We start from the raw sequence: 16621 nt of genomic DNA, 5'->3' as shown, positions 1-16621 counted from the left end.
GTAAACCCAATGCCAGGGGTCCTTACAAGAGAAAGGAGAAGGAAACTGGACAGACACAGGGAAGGCCACCTAATGATGGGATAAGAGACCAAAGCGCAACAGTCAGAAACCCAAGAATGCCAGGAGCCACCAGGAGCAGCAAGAGGTAGGAAGCATCCTCCCCTACATTCTCTGGAGGAATCACAGCCCTGTCCACACCTCGATTCTGGACTTCTGCCCCCCATAATGGGGAAAGAGTGATTTCCTGTTGTTTCAACCCCCAGCCAGGACTACCTTGTGTCAGTAACCACAGGATACTCGTCCTCTGTCTGACCCTGACATCAGGCTATGAACCAACAGTGCATCCAGGAGCCCAACATGGGTCCTCGTTGCCCAGCCCATCTCCTTGCGGCTCCAGAACAGTGGCTTTCCCAGACTCAGGAGGATCCCAATCTGGTGTTTTCCAACAGGGGCTTGGGGAGGTTTGAGGAAGTGGTGACCCTAATGGCTGGGAAAGTCCTCCAACGCAGCCTGTGACTCTGCTCTACAGGTGACCCCAGCAAACTCCTGATCAAAGGGAAAAGCCCATAAGACTCTTCTAACCCAGCATGTGTGTGCAGAGACACCTTGGCAGCACCAGCAGCCAACATGGCTATTGGCCGAGAATCCCCAAATGTGAAATTGCTACTTAAATCCCCTTGCTGTCACACCTTCTGACACGGGTTGTCGACTCCAGCTAGAGCTCTCTGGTATCTGGACACTGGATTGTCTCAGTATCCAATGGAAAAGCTAACTCAAAGTCATCCCAGACCAAGCCGGTCTCACGGGCTCATGCCCTCTCAGCACAGGTCCAATCTGATGGCTGTGCCAGGATCCTCAGGCCACCATGGTTCAAAGTGGAACACTCAGGCACTGCAGAAGGACAGACCAGGGTTTATATCCTGACTCTACCATCTACTTGGCATACAGCGCGTCTGTAAGTTGTTCAACCTATCTCAGTGTCCCCAATGGGAACAGATAAATGTACTTTCTACCTCATAGCCCTGCAGTAAGTAGTAACTGAGATAATACACAATATAGAGTTGGCTTGATTATATCATGCCCAAGCACCCATTTAGTAAATACTTATTTAATACCTATTATGTGTCAGGTGATATCCTAGAAACTAGGGTTACAGTGGGAAACAAAATAGACAGGTGTTTTAGAGTTTATGAAAATGAAGAAGGTGATAATAGTGATGAGAATGATGATGGTGATGGTGGTAACGATGGTGGTGGTGATAGTGGCGATGATGATAGTGGTAATAGTGATGATGATGGTGGTGATGGTGATGGTGAGGGTGGTGATGGTGATGGTGATAATTATGATTATGGTGAAGCTAAGATCCTCTCTAGACCATGAGGTCCTCATGAGCAAAAGCTGTGTCTCCCATTTCCTGGTTCCCTCAGTGTCTGGCACAGTGTCTTGCACACAGTATGCACTAAAGAAATGTATGTTATTCATGGACTTATTCTTCAAGTTGCTTGGGCAGGGGAGAAGAACCCCTCCAAGGGTAGTTCAAACTGGCCTCCATGCAAATGTCTTTGAAGTCATGTGTTTTATCTTTAAAACTGACTTAAGCTTTTCATTCCATTCTATGGTATATCCATGTTTGTTTTACTTATAAACAAGAAGAACTTATTTCCAAAACTTTGAGTTAAAATTATGCCCCCAAGAAAACATACCCTGTTTATTCCTGTGGCTTTTGAGATACTAACCACACATACATCAACCCCCTCAGGCCACCCTACATGCATTTGGAGGTCCAGAGCCCAGGGCCAGAAGCATGAACCCAAGCTGTTGAACACTCTTGAGGAAATGCCTCTTCCTCCTAGTGGTGCCAGGGCCAGGGGAGTGAGAAGGTCAAGGCCCTGAAGGCAGCTTGCACACTGCTCTGTGCTCCAAAGGGCAAGGAGCTTGAGCCTGGGTTCAGCGACGTTATGCTGAGAGCCAAAAGATGTCAAAATAAGAAGGCCCTGGCAAGGTCTCTGGAAGGACGCCTGGGTGGCTCAGCAGTTGAGCGTCTGCCTTCGGCTCAGGGTGTGATCCTGGGATCCAGGACTGAGTCCTGTATCGGGCTCCCTGCAAGGAACCTGCTTCTCCCTCTGCCTGTGTCTCTGCCTCTCTCTCTGCGTCTCTCATGAATGAATAAATGAAATCAAGAAAGAGAAAAAGAAAGAAAGAAGAAAGAAAGAAAGAAAGAAAGAAAGAAAGAAAGAAAGAAAGAAAGAAAGAAAGAAAGAGAAAGAAGAAAGAGAGAGAGAGAAAGAAAGAAAGAGAAAGGAAGGAAGGAAGGAAGGAAGGAAGGAAGGAAGGAAGGAAGGAAAGAAAGAAAGAAAGAAAGAAAGAAAGAAAGAAAGAAAGAAAGAAGAAAGAAAGAAAGAAAGAAAGAAAGAAAGAAAGAAAGAAAGAAAGAAAGAAAGAAAGAAAGAAAGAAAGAAAGAAAACGGTAGGTAGGTCTCTGGAAACTTCATTTTCCCTGTAAAACCCCAGTGGTCCCAGGACATGGGCCGCATCATCAGCCTGCACAGACCCTGGGTCCTGAAGCAGTGTGTCCATCCCAGGAGCCCCTGGTGATGCCATCAGTTGCCATGTATGGCCAGCATCTGCAAATCATCTCTGGAACCCTCCTAGCCACCCAAGGGCAGCCGTCCTGCTGCTACACCCCTTCAGATGGTGACAACAGGCAGGAAGAGGCAGGGCATGCACCCAGGCTACTGGGCCAACCAGAACTCAATGCAGAGCCTGGCTTCCCCACCTCATGCTGCCCAGCTCCGAGTCTCTGTTTCCCTATTTCTAAAGTAGTCTCCTACATGACGTTTTTCAGCTGTTACATAACAGCCAGCCTCAGAGCGTGAAGTAGAAAGTGGCTCGTGGATAATTTGATAACAACATGCATTCAGAAGTAAACTGAAATTTGCTGAGCAGATAAAAATGCTTCTCACTTGAGCCTCGAGAGCAAGGCTGCCATCCTCCCCATCTCAGAAGTCTGGTGTCGTGCTCACTTCGGCAGCACATATACATATAAAATCAGAGGTCTGGTGTTGATGAGGAAAAGAACAAGGGGGAGCCCATCAAACTCATGTCCTCCCCTGCCCGGGGCCACACATAGATCTGAGCTTCTCAAGCCGGAGAAGGTGCTCTCACCTCTGAGGTGAGCAGTACTGGAAAGCCTGCAAAAAGCCATGCATTGGGCACCTGGGTGGCTCAGTGGTTGAGCGTCTGCCTTCGGCTCAGGTTGTGATCCTGGTAGTCCTGGGATGGAGTCCTGCATCAGGCTCCCCACAGGGAGACGTTCTTTTCCCTCTGCCTATGTCTCTGCCTCTCTCTGTGTCTCTCATGAATAAGTAAATAAAATCTTAAAAAAAAAAAAAAAGCCATGCATTTCTCTGGGGTGAGGTGGATCAATTTCACTTGCAATTTGTGGAAATAATTATTTCCATTTTCAAACAAACACAGCAGCGTGGTGGAGCAAACTAGAAACCACCTGTGAATGTTCACAACCAGACAAGAGACTTTCAAAGAAATATCACGCCCAGCAGGACAGTTCAGGCCACTGCCCAATAATCCAGATTGCACAAACTCTCCTCCAACTTTTCAGGAAACAAGTCTGACAAGGGGAAAAATGTTGTAACACAAAGCCGGCCTCTGGGGGCTCCAGCACGGAGCCTGGGTGCCACCTGGTGTTCACATGGGGTATGATAGCCAGTTCTGTGCCACCTCTGAAGATGTGCCAAGAGAGGAGACCCTGCATTCAAGACCACCCTCCCGTCTCTGCAGCTGGGCTCCTACTTGGTGAACAGACTCGTTTGAGTAAGTGGTGCCTCGAAAGCACCTGTGGGCTTGTTCATCCCAGACTTGCTTCCCTAGAGGTCCTGGTTTAGGAACCCCAAGGTAGGGCAGAGGTCCAAGGGTCCCACCCATTTCCCAGGCCACCTGGGAATGAATGCAGTGGTTTAAACCCGCAATTGAGTCACCTGGGGTAGATTTAAACCCTGCAAATACACTTAGGGTGAGGTCCATGCTTCAGTGCCTTCAAATGGTTGCCAGGTCACCCTACTTTGCAGCCTAGGCTGAGGAACACCAAAACAAGCCTGTGTCACTGTGCACTTCCTCATATATGTCAGCATCCTTGGGAGGATGCCTGCTTTCAACATGGCTCTGTGACCAGCCAATGCTCCCGGTCATCCTGGGACCAAGGAGCTCCAGGATATAGAGGTCACCTGCATGGACTTTTCCTGTACCCTAGGGATACAGAGCTTTTGAGCTAAAACTGTGAACGTCCCAGGCAAACCTGGCAAGTTGTTCACCCTCATCCTCACACCTTAGATCAGCAATGATGGGGCCTGGACCTCCATGTGTGTATTTTTTGAGAGTGGCAGCCAGAGAGTCCATCTATTCTTACAGGGGCCTGTAATCCCTTGAGGATGACCGTGCTGCTCCCCACCCTCAACTGTGATGCATGTCCTACCGGTGCACCAGGTGAAAACCGGCAATGCACCATACAGCTATGTTTATGGACGGAATGGGATTCCTAACATCCATTCCAAGAGGAGGTGCTGCCTGTTGGGCAGATCTGGGAAGAGATGGCTCAGCTGCTGTGACATACTGGTCAGCTGGAGAAGTGGGTACCAACCGTGGCTGATTTGGGTGTTGACTTTTGGTTTGATTTGGGGTCAGGGAAGTGGTGGCTACTACAGGAGCAAGAAGAAACTATTTGGAAAGATCCTTAGAGGTTGACTCATCCTAGGGCTTGGACATGTCACTCAGTAAACATTTACTGAGCACCTACTGTGTGCAGGAGTTGTATAAGGCACTCAAGCAAAGACAGCAACCCGGCAGGCATCGTTAGGACTCTGGTGCCGGCCACCTGGGGTTTGAATCCCAGCACTGCCTTGACGGGCCGTGTGATCTTGGCCAAGTCACTGAACCTCTCGGTGCCCCCATCCCTTAATTTGTAAAATGGGATAAATATCTCCCAGCTGTTATGAGGAAACAATGCCTAAGAGCAGTAAACCAGGACCAGGACTGAGCTGGTGGCAGCACACTCGACTCCTCACCAGCCTCTGTGGGGTTTAGGGCTTAGGCAAGCCATGGAGTGAAGTCTGCTATTCACCTAGCAGAAACCGACGCTCTGAAGGAAGCCAGATAGTAAGGTAATATTGGCATTAACCTGTGAAGCATTTCAAAGGACCCAGAAGACTTAACAGAAATTCAAAAGGGTGTCTAAGACTTGCTATCAAAAAAGTGCTATGTACTTCTTCCTAGTAACATCTTTATCCCTTCAAATACCAACATCAAAGTTACATTAAAAATACACGTTCAACTTTCCACCTGGACCAGGGCTTCTGGAACAGCTGCTAGGCTGATCCTGCAAGCTGGGAACTACTCAGAACCAGACTCAGCTGCTGTGACGGGAGGAACCACCATGGCTGGGTTTGAATAAGCATGCGGGGTGACACAATCAGTGTAGAGAAGCTGACCACAAGCTAACGGGAAGCAGACAGGTGACAGGAAAGAGACAGGAAGCAGACAGGACATAGGAAAGAGGACACAGGAAGCAGACAGGACACAGGAGAGACAGGAAGCAGACAGGTGACAGGAAAGAGGAAGCAGACAGGACACAGGAAGTAGACAGGAAGCAGATAGGACGCAGGAAAGAGGAAGCAGACAGGTGACAGGAAAGAGGAAGCAGATAGGACACAGGAAGTAGACAAGACACAGGAGCAGAGAGGAAGCAGGTGGGACACAGGAAGTAGACAGGATGCAGGAGAAGACAGGAAACAGGTCGAAGAAGTAGACAGGACACAGGCAAGACACAGGAAGCAGGAAGGACACGGGAAGTAGACAGGATGCAGGAGCAGAGAGGAAGCAGGTAGGACACAGGAAGCAGACAGGAAGCAGAGTGCACATGGAGCCATAGTTGATGTTCGTAACTTCCATCTTCCACTCGCCGTCACTGGGAAGGGGTGGTCCATAGAAATACCTCCTTGCTTCATTATTTGATAGACATCATCAGTGTGGTTTTTGGCTTTGCTCCCTAGTTACTGTTTTTATCTGGGGATTCACAGAAACTCAAAAAGTATGTCACCATAGGCTTCATCTTCCTAGAGCCCCTTCCCCTTGCTTTCAACCTCTAGCCCCCAGAACTGGTTGTCATTGTGGTCACTGTCCCATTCAGCCAGCACTTGGGCCAACTTGCCTACATGGTTTCCATTTCCTTTGCCCTTCCACTTTACAGCTCACTCCTTCCTTCCAAACTGTTTCCTTCTTTCTATTCAGACTGTCCCTTCAACACCTCTCTCAACAAAGACTGGTTAGTGATAACTCTCACCTGTCAAGGTCCTTTTTCCTGCTCTTTGTAATAGTTTAGCGGATTATATCATTCTAGAGGAAAGTATTGCTCCATTGCCTTCTGGCTTCCAGGGTTGTTTGACAAGTCTATTAGCTGTCCCTTTGGAGGGAATGAATCTTAAATTGTGCAGGGTAAAAAGCTGCCAGCTAGTAACAAGGTGAACATTGAGTGAGAGGCGAAAATCAGTCAAAAGGGACAAGGTGTGTTTTCAATGGCAAGGAGCTCTCCCACATTAGGGGAGGAGTAGCTGGGGAGGGCCTCTGCAAATGGCCCCATGTGGAGACCAAGTGCCTAAGTCTGTTGGGAGCCCCATTCAGAGGCACAGGGACCCCTCTAGCCTCTTTGGTGTTTCCCAGAGCCCTGCCCCGGCTTCCTTCCTCTCCTCCATGGTGCTTTGGCTCTGCTCTATCCTCCCCTGTGCCTTCCTTTGAGTCTGGAACAGTCTCCACCTGCCACCTGTACCTCCACTCTAGTTTTGGCCTTCTAGTCTCAGCTCACATTGATGTTCTAGTGTGCTCTCCCAACCAACCCCAACTTGTTCCCACCCCCATTCTGAACCTCTCTCCATCAGCCCTGAGGAGCACTATTACATCTTCCCATTCTGCCCATTGTTGTACCTGTCCTCGGTGTTCCTGTGGGCCCCATAAGGGTAAGGGCTCCGAGGTCACATCCACTGTTATACCCCACAATGTGTAGATACCAAGCAATGGTCAAACAGACCTCTGGCTTAGGGATGGCCAACTGAATCTAGCATGAACCCCGCTCCCTTCTGAATTCCCACTATGGTGGCAGGGAAGGAACAAGGACAGAGAACAGGACTCCAGAGTCACATTTTGGAACCTGACACTGATATACAAGTGGTGATCCTCTTAGCAAGCCCAAGAGAGCAGGTTCCTACAGGGTAAGGGAAGGCTTGGTTACCCCATGGAAAGTCCCCAAGTACAGGGATACACTGGAGCTCTTCCAGGGTAGAAGAGTTTAGGGGTCAGATGGACCTTCAACAGTCTCCTACAACTTCATGTTTCTCCAGGCACAGTCCCCCCTAACTCTTGCCCCACACAGCTCCATCATCTAACCCATGGTAAGGGCCCTTTCCTCTCAGGGCTGTTCTGAAGAGGGAGAGTGGCTTGAAGTGCCCAGCCTAGGTAGGTGCCCATCAATGGCCATTTAAGGGTCAGAAGAGCCAGGTGGTGGGCCAGCAGTGACCTTGAGTCAGGTGACACCTCAGCCCCACAGCTCACCCTGGAAAGGAGCTGAAAACGGTACCACCTAGTGAGAGGCCCAAACTTTGTAGGTGAGGCCATCCAGAGGCCACACTGGCCCTCACAGGCAGCCTCCCATGCTCTGCAGATCCCAGTATCCCCTCCCCTCAAGGTGGGAAGGGCCTGCCAGGGAATTCTGCAGGGCCCTCAACAAAGGAGTGAGGGCATTTCTAAAGCAGCAGGAAGACACTACAATGAGGGGCTTTAACCTGCTCTGAATTTTGTTGGTTAGATATTGCCTTTTTACCACCAAAGGCCTTCTGCCCAAGACAGCCTCTGGTCAAGCTCCAGAGGCCAACTCCCCTCCCAGTTCCAGCTGGGCTTCTCAGAGGCCACCTCCCACCCTCAGCACTCTGACACAAAGGCTGCCTGTCCTCCGAGCATCTCATCACACAGGCTGTTCTAGGATTTGTTCTGCTGCTCCAGGCAGGGTCTCCAGGGATCAGTGTGGGGTCCTGACATGCAGAGCAGGTGGGAGAACAACAGTAAAATGGAATGCAACCCCACAGGGAGCCTGCTGGTGCCAGGGTGATACTCCTTCCCTGGCACCAGCTCCACTGTCGCTTTCTAGATAACCAGGCTGAGTGTGGCCAGGGTACCAAGTCCATCACTCAGAACTCAGCCCAGGAGCTAAGCTCAGCCTGTCCTTCATAGGCTTGTGGCCACCCACTCCAACCAACACTTACAATCTCAAAAGGGGGAGGGCTGGTCCCAGAAGAAAAGTAGCTATGAGGACTTCTATCGATCCAGCTTCCATAATGGGATCTTACAACTCTGCATTTTTAGTTTTTAAATACTTTTTAAGATCTTATTCATTCATGAGAGACACAGAGAGGCAGAGACACAGGCAGAGGGAGAAGCAGGCTCCATGCAGGGAGCCTGATGGGGACTCGATCCTGTGACTCCAGGATCACGCCCTGAGCTAAATGCAGACGATCTACTGCTGAGCCACCCAGGCGTCCCTATTTTTAGTTTTTACATGATGTCCCCTTAAACAATTTATTCTTGCCATTTCATTTATACCCAAAATATATTTAAGTCAGACACTTGAGAGAAACTGTGTTTCAAACAACAGGCGCTTTTGCTTAGTTATCAAAGAACCAACCACAAAGGAGTTCACGTAGACTGCTCATTTATTAGCACTGGTGCTGTAACATAATGGTTTCCAGTGAATGTGTTGAGCTCCAGGAGGTGACAAACAGAACACGGTGAGGTTCAGATGGATGACTGGCAGGCTCCTATTTCTTCCACTCATTCTTGTCGTAGTCCCACTTGGCTGAGAAGCCCTGAATCGGGCTGACTTTCATGTCAAGCATCCTCTTGGTCTGCTTGGCCACCCACTCCTCTTCAAAGGTGTGCGGGATGGGGCCGTACACTAAAGCCCAAAACAATTTCATGAGACAACACTGTCTTGACAAGTCGTTTCTAAGCCCATGCATTATTCGAGTCAGGTCTTCCCCAACGCAACATACTGGCCACCACACTAGGGAAGTCATTTGCCACTCAACACCAACACCCAAACAAACACACAGGCTTTGACTTCTGGGCACTGACCACTCGGTATTTCCAAATTACTCCTTTGTTGACTAAAGACTAACAATAAAACACAAGCTGGAAGCAAAAAATCTTCTGTGTAGGATAAAGATGATGGGGTCTACAGGCTAGCATAGGACACAAACCGAGCCAAAAGTGACTTGTGAGATCAAATACATAGGCATGAGTAACCCATGGCCACAGGAGACCAAAATGTAGAATTATAGCTGTTTGGAACAGAAAAAAACCATTATGCCTGGACACGGAGGACCAAGAGGCAGCACACAACGAGCCGACAACCCCAACACTGTCTAAGCAGGAGTGGGTGAGGTCTGAAGACCCAGGATCCTACTGAGATGCAGTCTCCATACAACTGAAAAAGCCCTTCGATAAGAAACCGTGCCCTTTCCCTTGATCGAACTCTCACTACATCATCTTTTGAGAAGTGTCTGGTGAGCCAATAAAGCACTACAGAAACGTGGTGTGCCATACAAAGAAGGGAAGGTCATTCACTACCAAGCACAGCCTGATGTGAGTAAGGCAGATTTTGGCTTACACTTCAGTTAACGTGAGCTGATTTCCCAAAGCTGGTGAACAATGCTGGGATGAATCCCAGAACAGAGGTGCCTGCCTTGTGCATAGGTACCCAGAGCCCACTCCTGGCCATTGGAAGATGGTGCCGCGCTGACCCAATCCAGGTCTTGTGTGGTTGCGACCCGAGACACCAGGCCTACAACCTCTCACCACTCACCATAGTGCTTCTCCCAAATGAGAATGAGAGCAGTGAAGCCGATAAAGAACAGGGCGGTGCCCACAACCGTCTTCCATTCATTTGTGCTCCTGTTCATTTCAGCAAAGCTCTCGTTGAACTTGATGCGGTACACTGGGAAGAGAGCACAGGTGTTTGTAGGAATGAGGGGCGGCACAGCAGCTCCCTCTCCACAGGGATCCACTAGTTCTCCCACAGCACAGCCAAGGGACACAGCATGCATGCACATGCTCACGAATGCATACAAGGCGTGACGGAGGGGAGAAAACACATGGACTCTGCTTTGGACAATAAAACCACAGTGAATTCTTTCTTCTTGAGAGAACAGTGTAGAAAATGCATAATCCCATAAAATTCACTCCCTTTTATCAACTGACAGCATTTTGCTGTACTGATGTTCCAACAGTAAGTTACAGAGAACCCAGTCCTACTCAGCAGGGGTGCCAAGAAGCCGCATCCACACACTCTGCACCCAAATGACCCACACCTGGCTGCTCTGCATCCATATCCATGCTCCTCCCCAGGGACCAGAGCCCCCTGAGCACAGAGGGGCCCGGCCAGAGGTGCAGCCAGCCCACAGCGTCAGGGCCCTGGAACAACCCCACAATATACAACACACTGAGCCTCCCGAGCACACTGGTCTCAAGCAGCACCCTCGAGCTCACAGCCCAGAAACCAGTAAAAATTCTCTCACACGGTTTATCGATATTCCTGCTTCAATACCCACATTCAACTTTTTCATCAATGGAGAGGCTGCTCCAGGAAGCCTTCTCCTTCTCTTTCAAAGCCTTCTGGCTGGCAGAGAGGTTCTTAACGTGGGCCACATCAGGCAGGGGATAGTCACGCCGATCGACATAACTCGGGAGAGCGAAGTCTTCACTCTTCACAACACTTCCTACGAAACACAGTGAACAAATATTTGAACACACACAGATTCAGAATTACAATCCAAAATAAGTAGAAAAATGTATACCCTGAAGACCTCAGTTATCCTGGGGAGCTGCAGCCACGTTTCAAACAGCTGAATGACTGTCAAGGGAAGCAGGCCTGTCCTGCGTGGCTCAGATGGCAGAATGAGGGTGGTGGGCAGCCGGTTAACAGCAGCACTTCATCACAGCCAGCAAACCCCTGCCAGGGCAACCGCCAACAGAGGCAGCATTGCCTACAGCTAACAGTCTCACAGAGACAGCATACAAGGGCTCTCAGGATGCCCTACTGGATTAGATGAAGGCCCTTCTGCAAGAGACTCAAACTAAGAAGGAAAAGCAAAACAACAGAAAACTCACAAAAGAAACAAAGCATTCAAAGGTCAGAAACCGAGACATACGGCATTGATTACAGTAACAAAAACTAATCAGCTGTGTTCACTGAAGTCTAGAATCAATGGACTCCACAGGCATATCATGGTGCCAACTCACCCACAGGTTCATGTTCACTGAGCACCTATTACATGCTAACTGGGGCCCTACGTATCTGAGATCAGCAAAGAAAGATCACTGCCCACTGGTGTTCACACGCCCGAAGCGGGACAAACGTGGACAGACAAGTGCATCAGAGCTTACTGAACAAGGACTCAGAAAAAAGGAAAGGCAGAGCAGAAGAGAACGGGGGCAGGTGCATATACAGCAGGAAACAGGACACAACAGTTAGGAGACAGGAGAATAAGGTAGATCCCTGTGCTCAAAATGCAAAAAGTCATATACTCAGTCACAGAACATGGGGTTTTTTTTGCTTTTCTCCCTAAAAATGTAAACTGTGCATATACTTACATGTACATGTAACTGATCACAAAACTCATGGCACAGTAAACCCTATTGGTCAATGGGGAGAGTACAAAATGGGAGTTTCTGCTCACGTAGATAAAAATTTAGTGCCTTGAGACACCTGAGTGGCTCAATGGTTGAGCATCTGCCTTTGGCTCAAGGCATGACCCTGGGTCCTGCATCAGGCTCCCTCTAAGAAGCCTGCTTCTCCTTCTGCCTATGTCTCTGCCTCTCTCTCATGAATAAAAAATTTTAAAAAAAATTTTTTTAGTGCCTTAATACCAGCACAATTTGTGTGTTTATCAGGGCAAGAGGAAAATAGTTCAGAGCAAAAAAGAACCCTCAAGAAAATTCTGTGATCAAAACCAGCCTGGAGGTATGAAGTCTTGCAAACACACTTCACTTCCATTAGGTTAGTCTCAATGATTAAATTTTCCAAAATCATGTTAACAATAGTGAAATAGGGGTGCCTGGGTTGCTCAATCAGTGAAGCTGGGACTGAGCCCCGCGTCAGTCTCCCCACTGAGCGGAGTCTGCTTCTCCCTCTGACTGCTGCTTGTGCTCTCTTGCTCCTCTCAAATTAATAAAATCTTAAAAAAAAAAAAATGAAATACATCATTTCACCTCATGCAAAGTAGAATTTCTCTAGATGCTTATCTTTGCCATGCAAATGACCAGCATTTTTACATATACTGGAGCTTATCTCAAAAAATGTAAGGTGGAAATGACTAGAATTACATTCAAATCTTAAAATTTTAAGGTTCTATTAAAATGAGTAGACTCTAGGGCAGCCCGGGTGGCTCAGCAGTTTAGCGCCTGCCTTCAGCCCGAGGTATGATCCTGGAGACTCGGGATCGCGTCCCACGTCGGGCTCCCTGCATGGAGCCTGCTTCTCCTTCTGCGTATGTCTGTGCCTCTCTCTGTGTGTCTCTAATAAATAAATTTTTTTTAAATCTTAAAAAAAAAAAAAGAAAGACGAGTAGACTAAATAATAGCTGCATGCTAGCACTCAGCTCACAGGTTAATTACTAAAAGCAGATGTAAACTGGGGTAATGAGAATATTCTAAAACTGTGGTGGTTATGACAACTTGGGGATTAAACAAAAAAGCAACAAAGTACATGTTTTCAGTGGAGGAATGTTCTGTGAATTACATATGAATATAATGTTATAAAAATGCAAATCCTCATAACCTGGGAGTACCTTTAGCATAAAATTGCATTTTCAGAATGAAAATGGTCCATCAGTGGTCTTAGGGCTGCCAGGGGTTCTTCAGCACTTTGGGCTTGGTCCCCCACACCCCACAAAAGCTAGCATACCCAGCATTCCTTTGAGAGAGAGAGATTTTTGTATTCAGGTGAGTATCTCATCATTTCTATCCTCAGCTGGGGAGGTTTCTCACTGAGCCTCTGCTAAGGAAGTCTGGGGAATGGGAGCTGCCCCCTCAATCAGATGGGCCACCACACAAGCATCCAAACATGGTGGTGGCTCCCAGCGGTGCTCCATGGCGTTACTCTCATGTGGAAACAGGTTTTTGTATTCAGACTTATCTGCGTGACTAAAAGTTCAAAAGGAAAGGACAAGACTTGTTCAAGGGACTGCAGTTTCTGCCATCTGCCCACTGTGCAGTGGCAATGAAACAATGAAAACACAGCAGGTCCTCAGCCTCACAAAGCTTGCACTCTAGAAGTAAAGACAGATGATACACACAAGCCTCAGTATGTCACCGCTCCAAGCAAAGACAAAGGAGGGTGATGTAGGACAAGCAGCATCTCCACATCTTCACAGTGGGTGGCAAGGAAAGGCTGTTCTAAAATAACATTTGGATTGAGGCCGACGATTAGAAAAAGGCTCCCACCCACAAGCATGGAGCTGAGGCAGAAGCAGCAGCCTGGTGCCTGCAAGGACTGTACTACTGGGGGGTTGGGACCCTGAGCAACGCGGGAATGCTGATTCAGGTATGTTTGCTTGTTTGAGTATGGTGTGAGGACATCAGAAAGGCTAGCTGCAGATCTTACCCTAGGCAAAAGAAGCCACTGAAGGATTTCAAAAGAGGAACTAATTTAATTTCCTCTGCCAAAACAATAGCTAAGAATAAGTTATGGCTAAAACCACCATTAGGATAAAGTAGTTGACTTCTTATAAAAGACCAGAAGGACCAGCAGACATGAAGGAACTTTGAGGGGAGGAATGGAGATGTTGCAGGTCCTGACTGGGGTCACTGCTACACAACTGTGTGAGCTTATCAAAATCCACAGGCCATTACGCCTAGAAAAGATAAATTTTACTTTCCGCAAATTGCAACTCAAATGAACTAAGCAAACAAAAGAGCTAAGAAAATATATCAGCAAATCCAAAATATAAACAAGATATAACCTGTCATAAGTGACTTCCTAGACTTTTAATTAAGAAGTGTTTCTTTCCAAATATACTGATTACACAACAAACTTTTCTTTATTACTTACTTGTTTAATTAACAAACCTATCAGTGATACTCTTAATAACATGATTTGTGTCCACAGCATTATCCTGGGCAATATAAGAACAGAGCAAATTGTAAGACAACAGTATCAGCAATTCAAGGACACAATTTCAAGGAAAAATTCATACATAAAGCAGCTACTGATTATTGGGCCGGAGATACATAACCCTTGCTCTCCAACTTCACTATCAGTACTCAAGCACTGCGCTTGACCCCTCACTAACACACTCTACCTTGCAAATTTGCGTTTTGTCCTTCTACTTGCCTTCCCTCTGCCTGGAATGAGATAGCCCTCCGAACATGAGGTTAAACCTACTATTCCTTCAGCACAATGAAGCCTCTCCTCCGGAAACCAATCCTGAACCCCAGGCCAGGCTAAGTGTTTCTCCTCAGGGGCCACCACTTACTCACACACCTTCATGCATCTGTCTCTCTCCAGACCACAAATGTCCCATGGAAAGATTCCATCTCATATTCTTTTTATCCTCAATGTCTACCAATGTCTGGCACAAAGATGCTCGATAAACACAAAACTAAACTTGCTATGTCCCAAGGAGTGAACAAAGCTCTTTAACATATATTTCAGGTGAAAAAAGAGATTCCTGCAGGTAAGTAGCTTGTCCAAGACAGAAATGAGATTGAACTCTGCTCAGGCTTCCTAGAAAGTCCAGCTCCTTCCCTTCCATTGTCCCAATGATGTAACTGGTACTGAAGAAAATTGGCTGGGAGTTTCAGGGAGGGGGGGGGGAGAAGAGATCGTTAAAGTATGGTAGAGATCTCTTGAAATAGGTGGAACTTGAACCTGAAAAAAAAGGGGGGGGGAGGGGAGAAGGAAGTATCAGCTCAAAGATCCAGACTAGCATTCAATATGATTAATAAATACTCCATAACCTAAAAAGCACGTCCTGTTAAAACATGTACTACCCTCAAGTCCCACAACCACAGAATCAGGATCTCAGCCACCTGAGGCCATCTGTATCTGAAACTCCAGTACAAGGGCTTACACATCCCTGAAGCAAAGTGAAATCAGCTCAGCCCCTTTAAAGGAAAAGTTACACTTACCATGTGCTCGAACACACACCGAGGTGGAAAACGCCCGCTTGCCAATGAGGCTGAACACTCTGGTAGCCAACATCCTGAAAGATAAAAACGGACACCTTCTCTAAGGAAAAGGGCAAATACCTATTAGAAGTTCCAGCGCACCTTGTACGTGGATGCAGCTTTTGTTTTCTTCTCCCCAGCACAGATGATCCATTCTTCATTACCAATTCTGAATTCACAAAATAAACTGCTTTTGTTTTGTTTTTTTTTTTACTGAGTCAACACGTTTTTACGCAGCTTCATTATAAACCAAGTGCTGTAACATACACACACCACAGGACGTTAGTTGTAAACTGGCTTTCTTAAAAAAAAAAAAAAAAAAAAAAAAAGTAGTTTTAATGAAGACCTAAAAAGCTAGAAACCCTACAGCACCGGGCTGCCATGATGGGCTCCATTGTTTGCAGGGGAAGAATAAACAGCTCAAAGGGACTGGCAGGTACTGCAGGCGATTGTTAACGGATTAAAGACCCAGCATGTGCGCAGCATAAGAAGGGAGACCTCAGACAGAAAGGCTGCACTTGCGGCCCGGGCCGCCTCCAGGCCCTGCGGACGACGGATGACCTGGGTGACCCGCCTCACCTGGGCCCTTCCGCTCTAGCTCCCCCTCCCTAACAAGGGGCTCTTTGGGGGGCGGAGGGGGGCTGTTGGCGACGGAAGGGACCCCGAACGCATTCGGGGCAGAACGCCTAGAGAAGCGTCGGGTCAGGGCTGGAGTCTCCTCTCCCCGGGCCTGGCCCGCGCGTGGGCGGCCGCTGGGCGGCCGGGGGGCCGGGAGGTGGGGCGCCGCTCCCGGAGCCCCGTTACACCGGGGCGGTCGCCGAGGCTGCACGGCGGACCCCGGGCCCTGCCCTCGGCCAGCGGGCGCTCCAAGGTCAGAGCCCCGAGTCAGCCCGCGGCCGCGGCGGCGCCGGTGCGGGCGGGCCGGATGCTGCGCGGCGGCGCACAGGCCGCGGCCCGGTGGCCCCCGAACCCCGAGTCCCCCGCCGGCCGGCCTCAATGTCACCGGACCCGAGGCCCAACCGCCCCTCCCTCCCGGCGTCGGTCGCGGCGCCGGGCCGAGGGCACACGCGCCCGCTGGCTCCGGGCCCCAGGCGCCCCCGGCCCCCCCGGCCCCCCGGCCCCGGGCCGAGGGCCGCCCGCCGCCCGCTCACCTGCCGCTGCCACCCGCCGCGACCGCCGCGACCTCCCTCCGTGCCCCGGCTGCCCGCGACCGGAAAAGCGCGAGAGCGCGCGCGAAGCACCACGGGATCGAGGAGGACTCGCCGCGCCGGAGGTCACCCGAGCGGAAGCGGGGCAGCGCCGCGAGCGTCGTGAAAGGCCGGGCCGGGCCGCTTTACGG

The 16621-nt window shown here is 49.1% G+C and overlaps 1 protein-coding gene across 1 annotated transcript; it reads right to left on the bottom strand.

The window, feature by feature from the left end:
• Nucleotides 1–8750: 8750 nt before the first annotated feature.
• COX4I1 (cytochrome c oxidase subunit 4I1) lies at nt 8751–16583 on the bottom strand. The gene is made up of 5 exons (XM_077891064.1): nt 16434–16583; nt 15244–15317; nt 10665–10832; nt 9920–10051; nt 8751–9010 (listed from the first exon to the last, which is right to left on the bottom strand). The coding sequence occupies exons 2-5, from the start codon at nt 15314–15316 to the stop codon at nt 8874–8876; spliced, it is 510 nt and encodes a 169-aa protein (XP_077747190.1). The 5' UTR covers nt 15317; nt 16434–16583; the 3' UTR covers nt 8751–8873.
• Nucleotides 16584–16621: the final 38 nt, after the last annotated feature.

The sequence above is a fragment of the Canis aureus genome, chromosome 3 (assembly GCF_053574225.1).
Source record: "Canis aureus isolate CA01 chromosome 3, VMU_Caureus_v.1.0, whole genome shotgun sequence".
NCBI lineage: Eukaryota > Metazoa > Chordata > Mammalia > Carnivora > Canidae > Canis > Canis aureus.
This window is presented reverse-complemented; position numbering and strand designations above follow the sequence as displayed.